This window comes from Protopterus annectens, chromosome 11.part0, assembly GCF_019279795.1.
Source record: "Protopterus annectens isolate FY-2018-M chromosome 11.part0, PAN1.0, whole genome shotgun sequence".
Taxonomy (NCBI): domain Eukaryota; kingdom Metazoa; phylum Chordata; order Ceratodontiformes; family Protopteridae; genus Protopterus; species Protopterus annectens.
Window position 1 is genome coordinate 1,137,878,638 of NC_056745.1, and position 23,341 is coordinate 1,137,901,978.

Below are 23,341 nucleotides of genomic sequence, written 5' to 3' on the forward strand. Positions count from 1 at the left end.
AGATTCAGTAGGGCTATAAGATCTTTGTGCTGACCCCCTTCTGGTACCTGCAATAGTGGATGTCGTTATTACTGTTGCAGCATTCATCACATATGGGATCTCCTGTCTAGGGTAGCTCAGCATCCATCCAATATACCAAAACCTTTACATGCTCCCAGCTTTATACATCAGATGTATGCTTCCACCACAAGCGTAGGGCATAAAAGTGATGTATGCATGCTCCGTACATAGAACTTCTTTGTTGCCAGGCCAGACACCACAGGGGAACATAAGTCTGAATGCCCTTCACTGAGATGGTTTCTACTGAGCCATTTACAGATAAGTGCCCCACTGGGATTCATTCTTTTTCTTTGTGTACTTAGGTTCCTGTGTTCCAGGAAGAGAAATGTAAGTGTGGGAGGTAGATTCCCATAAAGATCATCATGAGAATTGTTTTTTTTTTTGTTTTTTGTTTTTGCCTGGGCTTTTGTTCTCAAAACCCTTTGCAGTCATCTCTCTTCTTTATCCATTTACCTTGAGAATCAACACCTGAAAGTTTTGACCCAGGCAACATCCTGGCTGAATCTGCCTGCCGTGAGGTACAGCCATCTCTTAAAAAAGACCAAAAATCTCAATCTTACTATGCTGCTGTCCAGCCTCTGATGAACATCTCTCCCTCAAGGTAGATGAAGACCCCAAAAATGTCTGGTGCAGACACAAGTTTCCTCTGCCTTGACCCTGTTGGAGGCCATCATGGAACTTCTTCTCACACATCCTCTGAGGCTGTGCAAAATTCCACAGTGGATGTTGAGGGAGAGCTATGGCTGATCAGTTCTGAAGAGCCTGGGGGGTGGTCCTCAATGCTTGTTAGGGAAGATATTCCTTGTACCCTTATTGAGTCTAGACATGACCCTGAACCACCTACATTGGTCAAAGCTGACATCTCATTAATGAAGAAGCAGAAAACTAAACATATTCCTCCTAAGGATCCCAGAGGGATTGGCAGGACTTTACTCAAAGTTTGTTCAATGCCCTGATGGCCTTAAGGCCTCTTCACAGGTTATCTGTTCCTGCTTCTCCATGGTTTTCTACTCCAGCTAAAAGGACTGGGGAATCTGATTCTTCGGATGAGTCAGAAGAAAAATCCTTGGCTTACTCCTCAAAAATTGCCTCAACCTAGGACTATGGATTAGAGGAAGAGGGTTTCTTGAGCCCTAAGTCTCCCTTTGAGGAGTTGTCCTTTGAGAACACTGTGAGTTGCATGATGGAGCATTTTAAGTGGGATTGCTCCCAGGTTTCTGACATTCAAAAGAAATATTCCTAGCTGTTACAGATGGAATCTTCTAAACCTTTTGCTGTTCCCCATGTATTGAATGCTTTGTTGGATATATTTGCAGCTGTAGCTTTGGCTCCTGATTCCCAACTTCTAGCTCCTAAAAAGCCTGACTGTTTTTTTAGGTGCCTGAAGCCTTTAAATACCATTATAAGTGTCCTCCTTCAGACCCTGCTGTGGTGTCTGTTTCTGCTGACGAGCCATCCAAACTTTTACGCTCTTTCAATTTTCTTCTTTGTGGTAAAGACAGTTGGGCTATGGAGAGGCTGGTGAAAAAGATTTATACTTCTGCTACCCTGGCTTTCAGGGCCATAAATTACCAAACCCATATGACTGGGTATATTTTGGTCCATTTTTCTCAACTTAGTGGGAGGTTTGTCAGACCTTCCTGACTCTGAAGGTAAGACTGCTGCCCTTTCCTTACTTTTCAAGTGGCCTGTCACTCTATCAAATGCAGTTATGATAAAACTGATGCATCTTCAAGAGTTGCTGCTTTAGGTTCAGTTATGAAGAGGTGCTCTTGGCTTTGCCTTCAGGCTTACACTAATATTAAGGCCAAGCTTCTAGATGCTCTTTTGGACAACCAAAATGTTTTTGGCATGGCTGCAACTGACTTATTTAAGCCTCTACAAGACAAAGATAAAGTTATGCAGGATCTTAAACACATTTTTATTTCTCCCATTCCCAAATTTCAGAGACACAAGGCTGACTTTGTTCATAGGCAACTTCATCAGACTTCTAAGGGGGAAAGGGTTCCTAAGCTCACATGTGAAAGTGTTCAATCTCGCCGTTTGTTCTTACACACAAGTTCGGAGCCGATCCTTGGCTCCGAGTCGGCCGCATCACAAAGCTCTGCATCTTAGAGAAGCTCGAGACCAGACTATATCCCATGATCCTCCCTGCTATCCCTCAGATCTAGTTTTCTGCTGCAACAGATCGGTCGAGGAGAGCTGGGGCCAGAGATAGAATTTACATTTATCGTTCAGATAAGAATTTTTTTTGTCTAAATTTATCATTGTCCTTTCAGATAGTGTAGTATACAGAGTGCGCGTGTTTTTGAAAGTTATTCCCTGTGAAATATATATAGATATTTATATATATATATCTTGGGCTAAGGCCTGCTTGTTCCTGTCAGGTCTCTGACAGTGTTCTTTCTACCAGTAGTTAGTTGGTATAGTGTTTGTATATAATGTTACTATTAATATTTCCCCTTTTATTACCATTAACCCTTTTTAGATAGATATATAACTTTCCTCTTGTTTATCTATAATATTGTTATAGTAACTGTTATAAGATTGTTGATTTGGATTTGTGTTTACCATGTCAGAGAAAGCCAAATCTGGATTTAAAAGATGTCAGTGTGGACAAAAAATGTCCATCACTGACAATCACGCTTCCTGCGTCTACTGCCTTGGCCCTCTCCATTTGCAGGAGGACTGCTCCATCTGTCATTCCTTTAGTGGGAGGGTCATGAGAGAGAGGTGCAGGAAGCTGATTGACAGGGGCTTACTTAAGCCTGACTTCCAGGAGGCCTTGGAGAAGTCCGACCAGGCTTCTAAGTCTTCGAAGGGGTCAAAGACGTCGAAGGTGTCGGAGACCATGTCATCGGCTCCAAGCACTTCTTCCAGGATTCGTTCGCCGGTTCCACAGACCTCGGGGCTGAGCATCGAACGGTTACCTTTGATTGAGCCCCAGGTCTTGGAACCGGTGTCGGCGCTACCTCCACCATCGATTCTGCGATCTGTGCCATCTTTGGCCCCTTTGACCCAATCTTCCAGACCATTATCTGATACCGATGTGGATCGTGTTGTACAGAAACTAATGGAAAACACGGCTCTGTCCAAGCTGATTGCAGTTTCGTCCCAATTGGTGTCGAAACTGAAAGGCCTCCCTGTGTCTCCAACAGATCCTCCTTCGAGACTCATTCAGTCTTCGGAGCTGGGAGAAGAGGAACTGATGATAGTGGAGCCCTCGGTGCCGAAACCGTCCATTGTGCGATCAGCACCATTGACCTCGACTTCTTCGGAGCCCGTCGGGGAGTCGCAGAGCCGACAATCTTTCCTTGGTTCCGGGACCGAGAGTCGTACCGAACTTTCGGTTCCGACTCTTCCTCTCGGGGCCTCGGCACAGATAGGTTCGGCTCCGTCCTCGGTGTCAGAGCCCATGGTTCTGGTGTCGAGGAAGCTTCCGCGTTCTTCGGAACCAGAGTCCTCGGCCCGGGGCTCGGGGGCTTTCGATCTTATGAGGAAGGTATTGTCTGAACAGACAACTACTTCATCGGAGGCATCTTCTCCTTCCCCCAAAGGGCCGCTTTCTGTTTCTGCCCCCGCGATCCACTCCAAGCGTAGAGTCCCATTGCCTCAGCCAGCCCCAGAGGGTGCTCCCTGTTCCTCGGAGGCTTCACTAGAAGCCCCCTCTGATGAAGCTCCGAGGAAAAGATTGTGCAAGAGGAGGCACATTGATTCCCCACAGGAATCTCTAACATCTGACACCGATTTGGATGAGGCAGAGGGGTCCCCACGATCCTCGTCTGAGGATGTATCATTTGCAGACATCCTGGAGATCTTGAGACAGAGGGGTGATTGGCAGTCCCAAGCCCCCACTGAGGACGAGTCGGTGTTGCTGAAGGCTTTTGGGGCTCAACCTTCTACCTCCTGGGTGACTCCGCCCTTCGATGAATTGATGGACTTAATTGCTTGAAGGGCATGGGAAGCACCAGACACAGTGGAACCGGTACCTCGTAGGCCGAACAAGTTTGTCACTGCCCCCCAAGATAAGGCTTATCTTACTAAGGGAGTTCCGGTCGATGCTATGGTGGTAGCGGCAGCCATGAAAAAGGAAATGTCTGAGTCATCTTCTTCTGTTCATCCTCCTAATAAGGATTCTAGGACTATGGACAGATATGGGAAGCGCGTTTTCAGTTCAGCGATGTTTTCCATACGTTCGCTAAACTACTTGACATATTTTACACGACTTCAGAGGGATCTCATTAAGGAACTGGGAGATACCCTCCAGAGTAACACAGATGCTGCTGTCTCCAATAAGGTGACAGCACAACTTAACACCCTTACTTCAATAGCAAACTCATCCGTGAGGCTCATCTCATATGCGGCCGAAGGATCAAGTAGAGGTGCAGCTTCAGCGATTGCTCTCCATAGGCAATCCTGGATGCGGCTGTGCTTCTTTGCGGAAGCCTTCAAGTCTTCCTTCACCAATGCCCCCTTTGATGGTGCTACTCTCTTTGGGCCCAAAGTAAAGGAGACTCTAACTTGGTGTGAGCAAGAAGGGAAGACCCTGTCTGCTGTTGGGGTCCGTTTTTCCGCTCCAACTAGACCGTACCCCAAAGGGCAAAGAGGCGGAAAAATGTGGTTCCATAAGACTCTGGGATCTTCCCAAGCCACACAGGGTGATGCCCCCTCCAGAGGCAGGGGGGGGGTGGAAGACGCCGCCAGGGCGGCAGAGGGGGTCCGCAAAATCAGGGCAACAGGGATACTGTCCCTGGGAAGCCCTTCCAGCACTCCTGAATGGAGGCCCGACTGTCCTGCTCTGGAGGCAGTCGGGGGTCGCTTGGCTTTATACCCACAGGCCTGGCTAAATCTTACCTCGGATTCTTGGGTAAAAAGCATAGTTACCAGAGGATACAAAATTCCCTTTACGTCTACCCCACCTGAACAAAAGAGATTTCCAGATGTGCCACCCCATCTGCGAGATCCAGCAGCCATAGAAATTATAAAGCTGCTCAAAAAAAGAGTCATCCAGCCAGTCCCGGTGGACCAAAGAGGATCCGGAACTTACTCAAGGTTCTTTTTAGTTCCAAAAAAGACAGGGGACTGGAGACCGATTTTGGATCTCAGCAAACTCAACACCTTCGTAAGGAAGGAAAAGTTCCGGATGGTCACGCTACAGTCAATCCTTCCCTTCTTACAGATTCCATAATCCAGAATTCATGGATCCATCATGAATGACTTAACTACATTCCTTACTTTTACCATGAATCATTCTACATATAGAATTGATTTTTTTAGACTTATATATTGAGAGATTAACAGATGATATGATAAACACGGGGGTCTACCGCAAGGCATGTTACTGCAATTCCTTGTTGTTAAGGTCCAGTATGCACCCACAATTTGTTTTTAAAAATATAATGAAAGGACAGGCCATTAGAGCCTCGAGATTGAACCCCACTGAACAGGGGTTTATCTCAGAATTAGACAATCTGAGAAATAGATTACTGACCCGGGGATACAAGGACAATGAGATTATACCATACATGGAGGAAGCATACATGTCATGCACCACTTCAGGTGCAACATACATCAAACCGTTTTATAGATCTATTAAATTTTCTCCTCTGTATACTTCTGATCAACATCAGTTAAAGGAAATTATTAGCAGACATTGGGATATTCTCCTGGTTGATGATAACTTGAAACGCATTGTGGGGGAGACACCAAGTTTCCTATTTCGGAATAAGAGCAACCTAAAGCGATTGCTTTGTCACCCCAGACATGATAAGAATATGAAGAACATTGGTCACACTAAACTCTGTGGTCACTGCAACTTTTGTTCATTTATTGATAGCAGTGAGGCGTTTATACACCTGGATTTACACACCATTTTCTCTATCAAGGCAGATGCAGATTGTATGACACCTAATGTGGTGTACCTAGCTACTTGCCAGGCATGCCCGAGTTTCTATGTTGGTAAAACTAACCGGCCGTTAAGGGATAGAATGAGAGAGCATATTTACCACATGAGAAAGGGCACCTCACACAATGCCTTAGCAAAACATATTACCACCAATGACAATAATCATACTTTTTTGTTCCGGGTCTTAGAGATAATTGCTGTGAACAAGAGGGGTGGTAATACTATGAATCTTACTGAATCTAAGGAGACTGACTGGATCATTCATTTGAAAGCTGATAGGGGGCATGGGTTGAATGATAGAGCTTCTATAAAACCTAAGTTGAGACAACGCAGGAATATAAAATGAATTATTATCTATTTGTATATATTCTATCAATATTAACTTAACAGAATGTTTATTTACTTATTTACATGTTTTTAGGTCATTATGTATGTTTTACATATTCTTGTCTTATTTTACACCAACATGTTTAAATATGGGAGAGTTCTTTAAATTCTCCAGCATTGCTTTTAATTGTTTAATCTTAAATTGATTAATTGAGCTGTTTATATAAGGGGAGGCCTAATGTGACTTTTATACAAGGATCTGAAGAAGCTGTAATGGTTAAAGCGCTCATCCGTATGTTATAAGTGCACATTCTTGGAATTAAATTTGGAGATTCGTTCTTACTTCTGCTGTACTCCGCCTTCTTTGTGACTTACATTATATTTAATAATAAATAATAAAAGAAGAAGACAATACTCAGAAAATCACCACTAAATTCAGAGTTCAAAATCACAGGAAGTATTTAAAACAACATTGCAGGATAGTCTCAAATAAATGCAGAAAATATCTAAACTGATCTTTACTATATTTCTATCTATATCTAAAAGAGAATACTGTGCCCTAAATCTTATTACAGCAATGCAAGTGCAGATGAATGATGATGACGAGTGATGTTCATGCTAGGTCCATGACAAAATAAAAAATGCCCAGTCTCTCTCTCTCTCAGAGATTTCTTAAATTAATATCAGATATTACTGCTGGGTAGGCTTGGATGACATGACTTTTTGTCAGCTGACTTCAGTTCCCAGGCTAAAAACTAAACTAACAGAATTTAACATCTCTGTGTTAAAACTACATATCTCTCAGATGTTTGCTCAGAACTGGAAGTCGTAAAACAATAAAACACTTTTTACATTGTAAAAATTTTAATTACTTCTCTCCAAGGCAATGCAAAAAATGTCTAGCTCTAGACATTGTGTCTGCTACACTGAAACTGAGACATAACTTCTCTTGTTTAAGGCCCAACTGTAAAGTAACTTAACCTCAACTATTCTTAAGTTTTTTAAGGTAACTCTTTTTATGTTCTAGTTTCTACTGTTAAAACATACATGTGCTGAGGTATATAGTTTATATATATAGTTTATATGCATTTCTGTTCCAAGTCAGCAGGGCATGCTGTGATTACATTCCAGCTCAGTATATAATATACAGATCTGTATAAATCATATCAACATTCACAAATAACATAGAATTATTTATAGAATTCCAGATAGCTGGGCTGGCAGCATGACAGTCCTTTCCAAGGTGGACATGGTTCCCCCAGAGGCAGTGTGAGGAACACTAATGGAAGATGATGCCCACATGGAAAGGTGGTCTGTAAAACCAAGGGTCTAGAGATTCCTTCTCTGACAGACCCTACCAGTGCTCCTTAAAGGAGGCCTGATTGTCCCCCTCTGGAGGCAATCAGGGTCGTTTATCCCTGCACCAGAGAGCCTGACTAGATATCACAAAAGACACTTGGGTGCAGAGAATTATTTCCAATTCCCCTTTCCCTTCCACCTCCATCATCTCAAAAGTTTCCCGATGTTCCATGCAGTCAGAGGAAAGCAGCAGCACTAGCGATACAAAAGCTGCCATGGAAAAGAGTCATCCAGAAAGTCCCACCAGGCCAGAAAAGATACAGAACTTACTCAAGATTCTTTTTAGTGCCAAAGAAAACAGGGGACTGGAGACTAATTCTAGATCTCAGCAACTTGAACAAATCAGTCTGACATTCAAAGTTTTGGATGGTCATGGCTTAGTCCATACTTCCTTACACAAATAGAAGTTGAAGTTATGGAGTGTCTGCAAAGTGAAGGATTTAATGTAGAAGGTCTAAAACAGAATACATCACAGCATGATGTAGCGAATCCCCGGAATAAGGAAAAGCAAGATCAGGAGACGTGAAGAAGAAATATGGACAGGGGAAAGGAAAAGAGTTTTAATATGGTGTAATATTTATGCAAAGGAGAAAGCAAAACTAACCAATACAAAAAGAGAAGCACCAAAGATATTTGAAGAAAAATATAGGGAAAGGAATCCAGATATGGAAAACTTTACAATACAAAAAATATGAAGACAAAAAGGAAAAGTAGAAAAAGAAATTAGTAATGAAGAAGTCAAAGAAATAGAAAGTGAGGTTATGGAACAGCTGCAAAGAGAAGGATTCAGTGTAGTAAATTGAGTACAGAAAGCACCACAACAGGATAGAGCAATGGATATACAAATTAAGGGAAAATCAGTGGAACAGGAAGCAATTGGTCAGGTGCCATATCAAGATATTTTGAAGCCTTCCACAGGAAACCAATATAAACGTTCATTTGAAGCTAGACAGCAAGGAAAGGAACAGGAAACTGTGGAAACTCTGATGCAGTCAATGTTGAGGAGTGATGGGCCAGTGAGTTCCCATATGGCAGAACGACAGATGACACAGAATGAAATTGAAGAGAATGTGCCACAGGAAGATGCTATAGAACTTTCTATAGAATGTCCGCAGGAAATGGAAAACAGTGTGGAAGAAAATGAGTTAAAAGAAGAGTTGCTACAAAGACAGATATATCAAGATCAGTGAGAGAAGTAGACTGCAGAAGGTTAATAAACCCCAAAAAGTCAGAAGCTTGATAAAACAAATGAACACAGTAATTAGGACTGTCCATAGAGATCCATGTGATATAACAGAAGTAAACAGAATATATTACTATGCTGCTAAATTAATAACTGATAAAGTTCTACCACAGGAACATAGGGTAGCTAGGGAAAAGAGGGGGCGAAAGCGAATACCATCATGAAAATATCGAATAGAGAAAACTATAAAGCAGTTAAGACAAGAAGAATCATTGTTAGAAGATTATAGAAGAGGGAACAGATTAACAAAAATATTAAGAAAGATAGATGTGTATAAAAGCAATGCACAACATTAGAACAGACCAGGATGCACTATTGGAGATGAACTAAAAATTTCAAAACAGGCGGAAAGACTTAAAAGATACGAAGATAAATATAAGGGAAAAGCACAAAATAAACAATTTACTGATGACCCAAAAAAGTTTTATAGAGAATTGGGAAATAAGGAAAAAGGAATTGATAGACTGCCAAAAAAAGAGGAAGTAGATACATTTTGGAGAAGTAGCTATGAAGATCCTGTGGAACATAACAAAGATGCTAAATGGACAGAAGAAGTAAAGGAAAGAATAAGAAGTTTAAAGGTACAGGATATGAAATGGGATGAAATAACAGCCATAGAGATTGAAATAAAATTGAGAAAAGCATCTAACTGGAAAACTTCAGGCCCAGATGCAGTACCTAACTTTTGGCTTAAAGTATTAACTTTTTTGCACGAGGATTTAGCCATGAGTAAGAACTATTTATATGCGCACCCCGAACATACACCGGTTAAAAACAGGAAAAAGAATGCTCTTACTTAAGAGTGAACCTGCGAGCTGCCCTAAAAATTATAGACCAATAACTTGTCTTCCGACGAAGTACAAAATATACACAGGAACTGACGCCGACAGAGGTTTATAGTAATTTAGAAGAAAACTCAATTATGGCAGTACAACAAAAGGTCAATAAAGCCATATGAAACACAGGACCATTTTTTGTTAAACAAAATTATAGTGGAGAATTGTAAGAAGGGGAAGAACCTAAGTATGGCATGGATTTACTACAAAACAGCATTTGATAGTATCCCACATTCATGGATAAAAGAGTGCTTAAAAATGTATAAGGTACACCCTGCACTGATTGACTACATTACAGTAACCATGATACAGTGGCAGACCACTGCAATTAAGCCATGATAAAGGACAGATTATTATCCCAGGAATAAAAAGTCAAAGGGGGATATTCCATGGTGACTCTGTCACCCTTGCTATTCTGCCTTGCCATTAACCCCATTAAGCTGTTTACTTAACAGCTTAGGCCATGGCTATAATTTTGCTTCTAGAAATCAACAAAGTCTCATTTTCTCTTTGTCATTGATTTAAAATTGTATAGCTCATCAGATGAGGAACTGAAAGCACAGCTGCAGGTTGTCAAAACTTTTTCAGATGATATTGGAATGTCATTTGGTCTTGATAAATGTGCAAAACCAACCTTTAAAAAAGGAAAATTGCAGCACCAGGAAAACATCAGTTTGGGACAAGAATGTGATATAAAAGAACTTGAGCAAGAGGGGGTGTATAAATACTTGGGAATTGATGAAGGATCAGCAATAAAGCATGAACAAATGCGAATAAAGCTTAGTAAGGTGTACATTAGAAGACTTAAATTAATCCTGAAAACAGCATTGACACCTAGGAACAAGATCCAAGCTATAAATTAGTTTCCTTTTCCTGTCCTAACTTATAGTTTTGGAGTGATTGACTGGCCCCAAAAAGTGTTGGATAGATTGGATATTACAACAAGAAGGATGCTTCATGCTCACCAGATGATCTATAAAAATCAGTGCATATCAAGATTATATATTCCCCATTCTGAAGGAGGGATGGGCCTTCTTGAAATTGATTACATGTATAGATCTGGAATCGTGGGACTCCACACACATCTACTGACCTCACAAGATCCAAATGTGGTGAAAGTTATGAAACATGAGGAGAATTGACATCTCTGCTTAATTTAGCAGAAGCATATTGATGTCAAGCAGGAATGGAAATCAAACCAGAAGTGGATAAAAACCAGGCAGCAACTGAATGTGATAAAAAACAAAAGAAAGAATATAAGGTGAAGGACCAGGTGAGAAGGCAAGAAATGTGGAAAAAATATAAATATAGTTGCAAGTATAGAAAACTTCTGGAAGAGCCTCATGTTGATCAAGAACAAATGCAGGAATGGTTAAGGAGAGGTGAATTTATATCGAGAAATGAAAGGTTAACATTGGCAGCCCAAGATAGTGGGCTATGTACACGCTGGTTTACTAAGTCCATTGAACATGTGGGAGAAACAGACATATGTATGTTTTGTGGAACCAAATTGGAAACAGTGACACACCTTATAGGTTCATAGGTTCATACTAGGCTATCTGTCCTAGGGCATTTATAAGCCTAGCCAGAGTGTGTTTGGCTTTCACCACCCATTTTAAATTAATTTTGCTATGCCCTTTTTCGAGGTTAGTATACTGTGCCTCTGTCTAACAGTGACACAGAAGTGATACCTGGGGTAAACCTACGATCTCCCATCCACTCATCAAGATTCCTCCTGAAGAGAGTCAATGAGGGACTCTGCCTAACCTGGACTGGGATTTTATTCCAGAGTGAAGGGAGCCTCTGGGTTATGAATCTGTCCCTCCAGCATGTCCCATTTATTTCAGTGCTGAGGTTCAAGTCTCTCGAGTGCGTGGCTCGGTGGGATTTGGATTTTCTGAGGTGCAGCATGTCCATTAATTCCGGGTTGGACATGGCTTTATACGTCAGGCACAGATCGCCTCTGAGCAGGCGGTATGCCACTGAGTAGAGCTGGAGTTTCTTTAACCGGGTAGCATATGGCATCTGTTTGAGCCCTTTGATCCTCTTGGTGAGGTACTTTTGGGGTCTTTCCAGTTGCTGCAGGTGTCTGGTAAGGTACATCCCAAAAGGGGCATTGTACTCAATTATGGGCCTGATGAGGTATGAGTAAAGAGGCACGATGACCTCCCCTGATTTAGATGTGAATCCCTTCATGATTAGGTGGGCTATATAAAATGTTTTTCTAACCACTTTGGCCACGTGGTTGTCAAATGAGAGATTGCTATCAACTTGGGTCCCCGGGTCCCTAATTACTTCTTCTGTACTTAATGGATTACCACCTATGTGGTAATTTGTGGGCAGTTTTTGCCAAAGGGGATGACCATACACTTTTTGGCGTTTAGCTTGAGGCCATGGCTCTGGCACCAGTTGTCTGTTGCTATGAGGCCCTTTTGGAGGATGCTTGTGTCGGCTGGAGAGTCGATTATGGTGCCCAGTTTGCAGTCATCTGCGAACTTGGTCAGCCACAGTCCTTCCGTGTTGGCCTGTACCTCCGAGAAATATATACTGAACAAGAGAGGTCCCAGGACTGATTGCTGGTTGCGACTCTCTAATGGCAGAGGGACTGTATACTGAAAGGCATAATAATGTGGCAAAATTGTTACACTGGAGATTGTGCAAACATTATGGTATTGAAGTGGCTGAAAAACACATGAAACATGAGCCACAGAGAATCATAGAAAGTGATGACGTTTACATCACATGGGATCACTCAATACAAACAGTCCAAAAGATAGATCCTAGAAAACCGGATATAGTGGTCCAAGAAAAGAAGACAAAATTAGCACTGATCATTGAAATCACCACACCTAGTGACTACAGTGTCTTGCATACAGAGAGAGAGAGACAAAGTCATAAAATACCTCCATCTGCAGGCAGAAACGAGAGCCATATGGAAGAAAGATACCCAGACAGTTCCAATAGTAGTAGGAGCAACTGGTCTTATAAAAAAGAATTTACAATCATATTTAGATATGTTACCAATTCATGTAATATCGTACGAATTGCAGACGGAGTCATTACTGGGCACATTGCGGTTGCTGCGAAAAGCACTTTTGGCTAACATCAAAGAGTGAAACAATACTAATTTCATGTACTTTAATTGTACTTTGACTTAGGAATGGGGTCCATTCCTGTCATGGTATTAGAAACCCAAAAGACTTGGAGAAATTAAAAACATCAGAAACCTTACACAGACAAGGACAATTGGATATGCTCAATAGACCTTCAGGATGCATGTTATCACATAAAAATAAACAGGTGATCCAGAAGGTTCTTACACTTCCAGCTGGAAGCTAGTCATTACCAGTTCGTAGCTCTCCCCGTTGATCTCATCACAGCCCCCACCATGTTAACCAAATGCATGGCAGTGGTGGCAGCTCACTTCCAGGATTCTGGGTGTTTCCATATTTAGATGACTGGTTCATTACCACTCCAACCAGTCATCTCCTCCTAATAGCAAGAAATCAAGTACTCCAAACTTGCTCCCTTCTGAGAGTCATAGTTAACTACAACAAATCTCAGTTGCTTCCAACAAAAGCACTGGAATTCATAGGAGCACATTTCAATGCAGTATCTGTGACAGCCTAACTTACCTTAAACAGAGTTCAAACTTTAAGATTCCAAGTTGCAAAAATTATTCACACCACCAGAATTTCAAATCAACTAATACTGCAAGCCTTGGGGTTAATGTCTGCAGCCATAATTCTTGTTCCAAAAAATCCACGGCAAGGAAACAAGGCAGAAATCGTAAAAGGCATACAATGAGGCTTGACCACAAAGAAATAGCGTAGTATCAGTTTAATTTCCGCTTTCGTCGAAAATGTTATGATTTCTGCCTTGTTTCCTTGCCGTGGATTTTTTGGTTTGTGAGTTTGTGGTGTTTCGTTTGGATAATTCTTGTTCCCCTGACAAGATATCATATGAGAATTCTCCAGTGGATGCTAGCATCCCAGTGATCAAGTCTTTATCAAAAGATTTCAGTTCAAATAAGGATCACGGACATGCAAGAAGTACCTTTGGTGGTGGATAAGGTCAGACCAGCTTTTACAAGGCCATCTGTTCATTCTCCCTCAACTAAAAGCCATAGTGACCACTGATGCTTCCCATATTGGGTGGGGGGCACTTCCTGGGGAAAACAGTCCAAGGCACTTGGTCCCCCGAAAAGACCAATTAGCATATAAATGTCCTGGAGATGAGATCAGTGCTTTTAGCATTGCAAGCTTTCAAGATGCTCTACCTCTGGGAGCAAGTGCAATCCTAATGAGCAATATGTCAGTACTTTCGTACATCAACAAACAAAGAGCCAGGTCTTACCCCCTTGTGTTGAGAAGCCCTTAGAGTGCAGCAGTGGGTGATCTCATCCAACCGCTTCCTGATACCAATGCATGTTCTAGTGAAGTCCAGTGTGATAGCAGACAAGATGAGCAGGTCCATTCTATCTCACCTGATAGGCATGGTTCACCCGGATATGTCAAACCTAAAGCTGAGAGCATGGTTTATCCACTTCCGTTAATAGCAAGACAAACTATGCTGTCATCCCCTGTATGTCATATACTTTTGTCGTCCGATAAAGCTTTCACTAGGAACATCTACAAGAGCAAGTGGAAGAGGTTTCTTGTGTGCATCAAAAAAGTATCAATCCCTTTTCAGCCCCTACACAAAGTTTGTTAGAATTTTTGGCAGAAATTTTTAATGAGGGAGGTAGCTCACCTACCATTAAAATTCAACTGGCAGCAGTCTCTGACTTTCATATAGGAGTTGACAGCTCTTCTCTAGCTTCTACTAAGATATGCTAGGCCTTTCTAAGAGGTATTATTTTACTTAGACCACCTTATAAAGATTCTACTCCTCAATGGGATTCGAACCTTGCCCTGCAGGCTTTAAACCATTCCCCATTTGAATGAGCTGGAAAGTGTGATCTTAACTTTTTAACCTGAAATACCTTATTTCTAGTGGCTATTACCTCTGCCAGGAGAATGTCAGAACACCAAGCATTATCCTCTAAACCTCCTGACTTGATTTTACCATAAGGATAGTGTGATATTAAGATCCAACCCTTCCTTCCTAAGGTGGTGTCAGAATTCAGTAACAATCGATCTATTAACTTGCCTGTTTTCTTCCCCAAATTCAAAAACGAAGGTGAATACATGTTGCATTTACTAAAGTTCATAGACAGCTGCATTTCTACTTACACAGAGCAAAAGATATTAGAAAATCTGATCAATTATTTATATATTTTGTGGATAACAAATTGGGTAAGTCTGTCACAAAAGTGACCTTAGCAAGATGGATTAGGGACTGCATAGCCATTATCTATAATAAATCAGGCATTCCATTACCAAAACCTTTAAAAGCTCACTCTACAAGATCTATGGCAACCTTGTCAGTGTTTTTATCCAACCATTCCATGGATGACATGCGCAGCTGCTACTGGGGCTAATCCTTATACTTTACAAATTGGATCTGGTCTTGAAGGGAAGAACAGCCTTTGATTCAGCCATGCTCAGGAATATCCTACCTTAGAGTCCACCCGGGATATAAGGTAACTGGGGACTCTGTCCCAATTGCTGAGGAATGAATGAAAATTGACATCAGGTAAAGAAGTTATGTGCTTACCATAACTTTCCATCTGTATTGTACATTTTAATTCTTCATCTACCCACTCACCAACTCCCAACCTTTGTCATCTTAAACTTCTGGAAGAATGAGATGCTATTAAGACACCACTGTGTCTTCTATGGAGCCCCAAATACTGGTTTCCTTTGTTAAGAACATTATTCAGATAGTTACTATTTATGTCACTTACTAAGCAAGATATGAGGTATGTTAGGGGTTGATGCATTATGGGTAGGGAGGAGCTTGAGAGTTTGTTGGCCAAGAGCTGTATTATTGGCCGAGTTGGATTTGAGGATCAGATCTGAACCCAATGGCTGAGAAAGAATGAAAATGGACAACACAGATCGAATGTTACAGTAAGTACATAACTTTTTTTTTTATACTACAGAGTTTTTTTCTTGTCTGCCTTCATTCACTTGCAAAAGGTAAGCAACTGGGGAGCCCAGTAGGAACTTATAACTCCTGGTCAACAAATTAGTAGAAAGACTGACATTCATTCATTCTTTCACTTATGCATTTGTTTATTTACATTATTTCTTGTCTCTGTTTTACTTTGTTCTTAAAACTGTCTCCCTATTTTAAATGTAACAGTAAATTATGACACACATTTCTCTCCATCTAATGCAGGTAGAAAAGATCTTGTGTGAGAAAATCACAGAGTGTTGGAAAGAGATACGCAAAGCTCTTCAGTACAGTGATGCCACGAGAAGTGGAAGCATTAGCCCGGATAATTTACGAAACATTCTGCATACATTTTGTCTGCATCTGTCTGATGAACATTTTGAAAAGTAAGTCTTTACTTCATGTTGCATAATAGTGGGTTAGAAAGTGCAAAATAAATTTTATATATTTATTTTAATTTGAAGGGAGGAATTGGCATCTTAAACAGTGGCTTATATGTAAGTGAATAATTTAAGTTGCAATTTCTGAATTCCCTAAAGTGTTTGCCAGTACCAGTGTCAGAAATTCTGATGCAGTTTTTTTTTCTTTGCAATCTTCAACAGACTAGCAAAGGTTATCTGGAAAGTCTTATGATGTAATAAGAGAGAGCAAACAGTGACAGATCTAGATACTGACACCGCATCTTAAATTCCAGACTGATATAGGTCCATGAATGAGGAATCGGAAGAACACATACACAGATTTTGAATTTTAAAGAGCAGCTAGGTCATCTACCTCAACAAAAAAAAAAAAAAGGAAAAACATTATCATGACAGTTATCCTTAGTAAAGAAGAGGTACTATATGAGATCCTGAAATGAGAGGCTTAAGCAAAATAGCAAAAAAAAAAAAAAATCATTTAGCCAGACTGGCATTTTGAAGAAAAAAACTGTTTAACAAAATCTGTAACTTAAAAATGAAGCCAAAAATCCAAACACACAAAAAATTGAAAAGAAGTAAATATTTTGCACTGGAAGATATGTAAGCACTTTCATCCGTTACAGGGGGTTTCGGCAATTTAATTCTTTAACGCTGATTTTGCTCCTGTGATTATATTTCAGCAAAATCTACAGGTATTCCAAGCCCATTTTATTTTAATTCCTTTATTCCCTTCTGTTGAACACATCCTAATTCACTTCCTGCCAGGCAGGAGTTTTAGTAATTCTAAATTGTACAGGGATCCTGTGTTCCTCTAGATTATCTTGCAGATCCGATGTTGTCTACTTTTGTCCGATTCAGCCTTTCCGTTGTTAAATCCAACCAGATCTGACCTTGGCACCTTTTTCAAAGATGCAGATTCAGACCTTTTGCTCCTCCTCTACCCATATTTCCCTCCACTCCACTTTTGTAATTCAGATCTCATGTGCCACCTGAAGCATATAGATGCATATCCAAGGGCTACAAATTGCAATAAGGATTTTTTCTTATCTTTTAAATTTCATTTAGTCTCCTCACCCATCCTATTACTTATATTTTTTATAGTGATGTTGTCTGTTTCATTTGTTTCAAACATATGGGTCATTGGATCCGACCATATCTGACCTTGATGCCAACTATGAAGCTTCATCGGATCCAGAGCTCTGACTTTTCCCTCACCCTGCTCAGATCTCGTCTGCCACTCAAACATAGTGGACGTGAAAAAGAGCTCTCAACAGTCAGCTTGCTGTATCCTTTAAAATATTAGCTACTCCTGTCCTACTATGAGAGAGTTTTCTCTCTCTGTTTGTATTTGCCTCTAGTTAAGGCTTAGCGTTAGTCACTAGTTGGTTAATTCAGTTAGTGTAGTTAATTTGTTTAGCTAAGATGTCCAGACATTTTCTAGCTAAGTATTACTGTTAGTTGTGTCAAAAAATATATATTTAGGTTGTATGTCTTTATAGTAATAATCGTTGTTACTGTAGTTAGTGTGGAACATGCATTCTTTTATAGGTTACCATCATGTTAGAATCCACCAGATTCAAGAAGTGTTCAGATTGTGGGCATAAACTTCCACCCCAAGACCACAACTCCAGATGTGTTTTTTGCTTGGGGCCACACATCTGGATGCAGACTGTTAGTCCTGTGCCATTTTCAGTGCTAGAGCCCTTCAGACCAGAAGGGGCAAACTTGTGTTAAAGGGGCTCATTTGAGCACAGACTAGGGTTACCCCATCGACTTCTTCTGTGTCCCCCTCCAAAAAAGATTGACCTAAATTGAAGGGACAAGAAATGGATAAGAAATCTGATAAGGTTAAAAGGGAGAAAGAGAGGAACAAAGTGTCCCACTAAATCTGCTCTCCGGAAGACAGTTTAGCACGGTCCTGATACTAAAACCACTCAAAGACTGGTTCCGATGACTCCTCAGGCCCAATCACCTTCTCCATGAGCCAGATACTCAATGGGGCCATTGAGACTTAGTCTACATTCCCTTATCCTCTGGGACAGAGAGATACCCCCAACCACCTTTGGTGGCGTCATCCACTCAGTCAGCTCAATATTGATAAGATGATGAGGAAATAAAACTAGTTTGGGGTTATGCCAGTACCATTCCCTGGAAGGGTACCAAGTTATGGGCATCTTACTTCACTCTTCTGGAATCCATACTGACTTGTTGTTCCGGTGTTATTGTATTTGACTGGAACCAGAGCACCTTTGTCTGTGCTGAAGCTACTCATGATTTTGCTGACTGCTTCCGTCTCTCTGTCTCAACACAGATGTCTTCAGATCAAGATGAAACTTGGAGCTGAAGCTTCGGTGCAGAGTTCTGAAGGGGTGAATTGACACTGAAATTCTTGGCGCCATCTCTCCCACTCAGGGATTTGGCTGTAAACAGCTCGGATCTGAGATTGGGTTCAGGGTCTGTGGTCGTTGGTGGCGAGAGCTCCCTTCCTTCCTCATATTAGAGGGAGTCCTTAGTGCATATGGCAGCTTTAGCTTTTGAGGCCTTTGAAAGGGTCTTGGCAAGTTTCAAAGATAAGGTGCCTTCATCCAGCATGGCTCCACCCAAACCTCAGCCAAAGTCTGTTTCCTGTCCTCATCATCTTGTCAGACAGGGACAGCCAGTCCCAAGGGCTTCTGAGGAAGTCTGCTTTGTCATTTCCCTGTCTGATTCTGAACCTTCTGTTGCTCCCTCAGAAGGTGTCCCCAGAAAACAGACATGGAAATGGAAGCACTTAGATGCTTCTACAGTCTTTCACTGAAGATACTGACTTAGAGGAAGGGGTCAGTTTCCCTCACTCCTTCTCTGTAGATGTCACTTTTGCTGATATTCTCGAATTAATGAAGCAGAGATTGGGGTTGATCATCCCAAGATCCTTTGCTGGATGAGTCAGTGTTCTTGGACACCTTTGGTTTCAAACCAGCATCATCTTGGATGGTACCTCCCGTTGACCCATTTATCGACCTTATGACTCAACGGGCATGGAAGTTCCCTGATGTGTTGGTGCCCATCTACAAAAAATCCTATCGCAACTTGGCTCTGCCCAAGGACAGGAAATACTGGAGTAAAGGTCTACCAGTAGATGTTGTGGTGGTGGCAGCAGGCACCAGAAAAGAACTAGTAGAAGAAAGTTTGTCTGTTCATCCCAATAACAGAGAATCTAGATTGATGGACAGATTTGGGAAGCAGGCCTGTGCATCAGTGAGTTTTGTCCTTAGATCACTAAACTTTTTGACTCAATTCACAAGATTCCTTGAGAGACTTGACCAAAAGGATCACCATGTCCCTCTCTGGGGGTATTTATCTGCACATGTTCAGAAAACAGTGGACTCCCATGTTTCTGCCCTGCAATCCTCCTCAAATGCGGTCATACGTCTACTCTTTAATGCGGCTGATGGCACGGTTACAGCAGAAGTCATTGGCATCACCATTGGTCACCATGCCTGAATGTGCCTTTGTGACTTTGTAGAATGCTTTAAGTCATCCTTTGTAATGCCCCTTTTGATGATTACCATCTGAGTCAACAGGATAGTAAGACTCTGTCTCTGCAGTAGAAGTACACTTCTCCACTCCTATAAAGAACTTTCTCTAGGAACCAGAGATTAGGGAAGAAGATATTCTTCCACAAATCAGTACTTTCCATGACTCCCAGGGTGATAGACCTTCCCATAATAGAGGGGAAGGCAGCACAAATGGATGAGACTCTAGAGGCAGAGGCAGACCATATAACGGCTTTTACAGTTCCTTTTCCAAGAAATCCTTTCAGCACTCCTGAATGGTTGCCAGACTGCTGCGGTCTGAAGACAGTTGGGGAGGCACCTATCTTTGCACCCTCAAGGCTGGCGCAGAATAACTTCAGATTCCTGGGTGCTAAAGATAATATCAGAGGCTATTCAATTCCCTTTTTCTTCCCAATTGGGAAAAGAAAAAACTCTGCAATGTTCTACCCAGTCAGCGGGACTTAGCAACCACAGAAATTTTAAATATGCTAGAAGAGAGTCATCCAGCCAGTCCCCCAAGACCAGTTAGACTCTTTAGACTATTCCAGGTTCTTTTTAGCACCAAAGAAAACCAGGGACCTCAGGCCCATTTTAGATCTCAGTAGCCTAAACCAGAAAAGTCCTGGATGGTCACAGTACCGTCTCTTATACCTCTGTTGAGGAAGAACAATTTAATTTGCTCCATAGATATCCAGGATGCCTACTGTCACAACAAAAATAGTAAAGCAATCCAGGAGATTTCTCCCCTTCCGGCTGGGAGTCAGTCACTACCAATTTTGGGCAGTGCCATTCAATCTCATCACAGCCCCCAGGATGTTCACCAAGATCATAGCAGTGGTAGTGGCACACCTGCACCTACAAGAGATCCAAGTCTTCCCGTACCTCAATGATTGTCTCCTCACTTCTTCTTCCAATCATCTACTGTTACACCACCTGGATCAGGTACTCCAGCTGTTACTAGACTTAGAAATATCTGTAAATATACCAAAATATCAACTGACTTTAGCATAGAGTATAGAGTTCATATGATGCCACCTAGACACCAAATTGCAAATAGTCAGCCTTCACCAATCCAGAATTCTGTCAGTTCATCTCACATTACATATACCACATCACCCATTACCACTGATGAGGTTACTTCTGTGTATTTTAGGCCTCATGTCATCCACAATACTAATGATCCATGTATTCAGATACTACACAAGAATACTGCAATGGACTTTAGCAGTACAGTGGTCTCAGTCCATTCATCCTTTACATTCAGAAATCCAAATTATGCAGATCTGAAAATAACATGTAACTTGGTAGATAAAGTCCCTGACTGTAACTGAGTGTTGCCCTTTCCAGGCACAATTGCCAGTTGTAAAGTGACCGCGAAAACCTCCCTTCTAGGGTGGGGGAGCATTTCGAAAGGAGAATGATGCAAGGTACATGGTCATCATGGAGGTCAGTCTTCACATCAGTGTCTTGGTGTTGAGAACAGTCCTCCTAATTGCAAGCATTTCATAGTAAATGGAAGAGATTCTCGATTTGGACCTACTCCAAAGGCCTGGATCTGTTTTCAGGACCTGTTCTGTCCATACTAGAGCTTTTATTTGATCTCTTTGATAAAAGTTCCTGCTTTGTCACCATCAAGGTACAGCTGACTGCAATTTCAGATTTTCATACTGGATGTAAAGACATTCTAATAGCTTCATGGAAGTTATCCAAAGTCTTCCTGAAAAGGTCCTTTCTAATAAGACCTCCCATTAGAGACTCAGACCCTCAATCAGACATCACCATAATGGTACAAGCTCTAACACAGGCTCCGTTTGAATCTGCTACCACTGCAGATCTAAAATTTCTTATTTGGAAAACAATTTTCTAAGTGGCAGTGACATCAATCTGAATCTCGGAGTTAGAGGCCCTTTCTTGTAAGCCTCGATATCTGGTATTTCACAAAGATACAGTTTCTCTTAGAATTAACATGTCCATTATTTCTAAGTTGGCATCCAAAGTTAATTTAAGTCAATAAATAAACTTGCCTGTGTTTTTGTTTTCCCAAGTATTTGAACAAAAGAGAATACTTGCTGGATGTGTTAGATGTACACAGGCAGCTCAGATTCTATATCCACAGGACAAAAAAATGTAGAAAAGACAATCAATTGTTCATTTTATTTTTTAACCAATGTCAGGGAAAACAGTTCCTGAGGTCACTTGATCCAGATGGCTGTCAGATTGCATCTACTTTGTCTATATTAACAATTTACCCTTACTGGGTAAACCAAAATTCCATTCAACTAGAGCAGTTTCTACTTCAGCAGCCTTTAACAGAGGGATATCTATTGATAAAATTTGTGCCATGGCTACCTGGGCTAAGTTACACAACTTTGTGTCACAGTATAAACTGGATACTCAGTCCAGATTACATTCCTCCTTTGGTTCTGCTATACTCAGGAATGTCCTTCCTTGTTATCACCCAGTTTTGACAATTTGGGATTCTGTCCTGTATGTTTGTAATGGATGAAAATAGACAACACTGGATATAAAAGTTATGTACTTACCATAAAGTTAGAGCTATGTTGTCTGATTTTCATCTGGTACAAACACCCTTCCTTCTACCCCCTTCCAAATTCTCACCTATGGCTTTGATATGATTGAGTGGACTTTTATTCGCTGTTTGTGCTCAGTCATGTAAAACTGTACTCACCATTCCTCAAAAGCTTATGAACATCTGGTTCTTTAATTTAGCATGTTTCTCATATATATCGCAAAAATGGAGGGCAAACTCAATCTCTGAGCATATAAGGTAAAGTCTAAAGAATTATGATTAGAGGAGGAGTCAGAGCTCTGGATCTGATGAAACTTTGAAGTTATTGCCAAGGTCGGTCCCTTCTACAAAAAAAAATAGAAGAAAGTAGTAGTATATATAGTATATCTTCTTAAAATACAGTTTTTTGATAGTGTTTGTGTCAGAAAAATATGTATTAATGTATGTGTTTAGTGCTTATTAGAAGCTAAAAGGGTTAACACATTTCATTCTATTTTATGGCTGTTGACACCTCAGGTCCGAGGATGGCCTTGGAGCCGAGGCTTATTGGAGCAAGGAAGTTTCCCCCATCCTTGGGTGGTGGCTTGGCTGCTTCAACACCGATAGCAGCTTTGGCTTTTGAAGTCTTCAAAAGGGTGTTTGCTGGACCAAAACAAAAAGCATTATATTTTGGCTTGGATCCATCCCAACCTCTGCTGAATACTGCTTCTCCTTCCACTCAGTCTAATCAACAGGGACAGCCAGTGCCAAGAGGCCCAGAGGTTACTCACTATGTGAATTCCCAGTCTGATTCAGACCTGTGTGATGTTTCCCAGGGCATGTTTATAAAAAACAGATGTGCAAGTGGAAGCATTGGATTCCTCTTCAGACATGGACACTGAAGATACAGACTTGGAGGAAAGTAAAGGTTTCCCAAATCCCCCTTAAATGAAGTCACTTTTGGTGAGATCCTCAAATTGATGAATCAGCACTCCCTATTGGACCAGTGACATCCCTTCATTCAACAAGTTTGTATTCCTTGAAGCCTTTGGTAATGGCTGTTCTGTGTCCTGGGTGATACCGCCAG

The 23,341-nt window shown here is 41.2% G+C and overlaps 1 protein-coding gene across 1 annotated transcript in view; it reads left to right on the plus strand.

The window, feature by feature from the left end:
* EFCAB6 (EF-hand calcium binding domain 6) overlaps positions 1-23,341 on the plus strand; it is a 3,527,179-nt gene that overhangs the window by 1,788,679 nt on the left and 1,715,159 nt on the right. Inside the window, exon 14 of the mRNA XM_044088493.1 lies at positions 16,016-16,176. Within this exon, the coding sequence (XP_043944428.1) occupies positions 16,016-16,176 (161 nt within the window). The remainder of the gene's footprint in view (positions 1-16,015; positions 16,177-23,341) is intronic.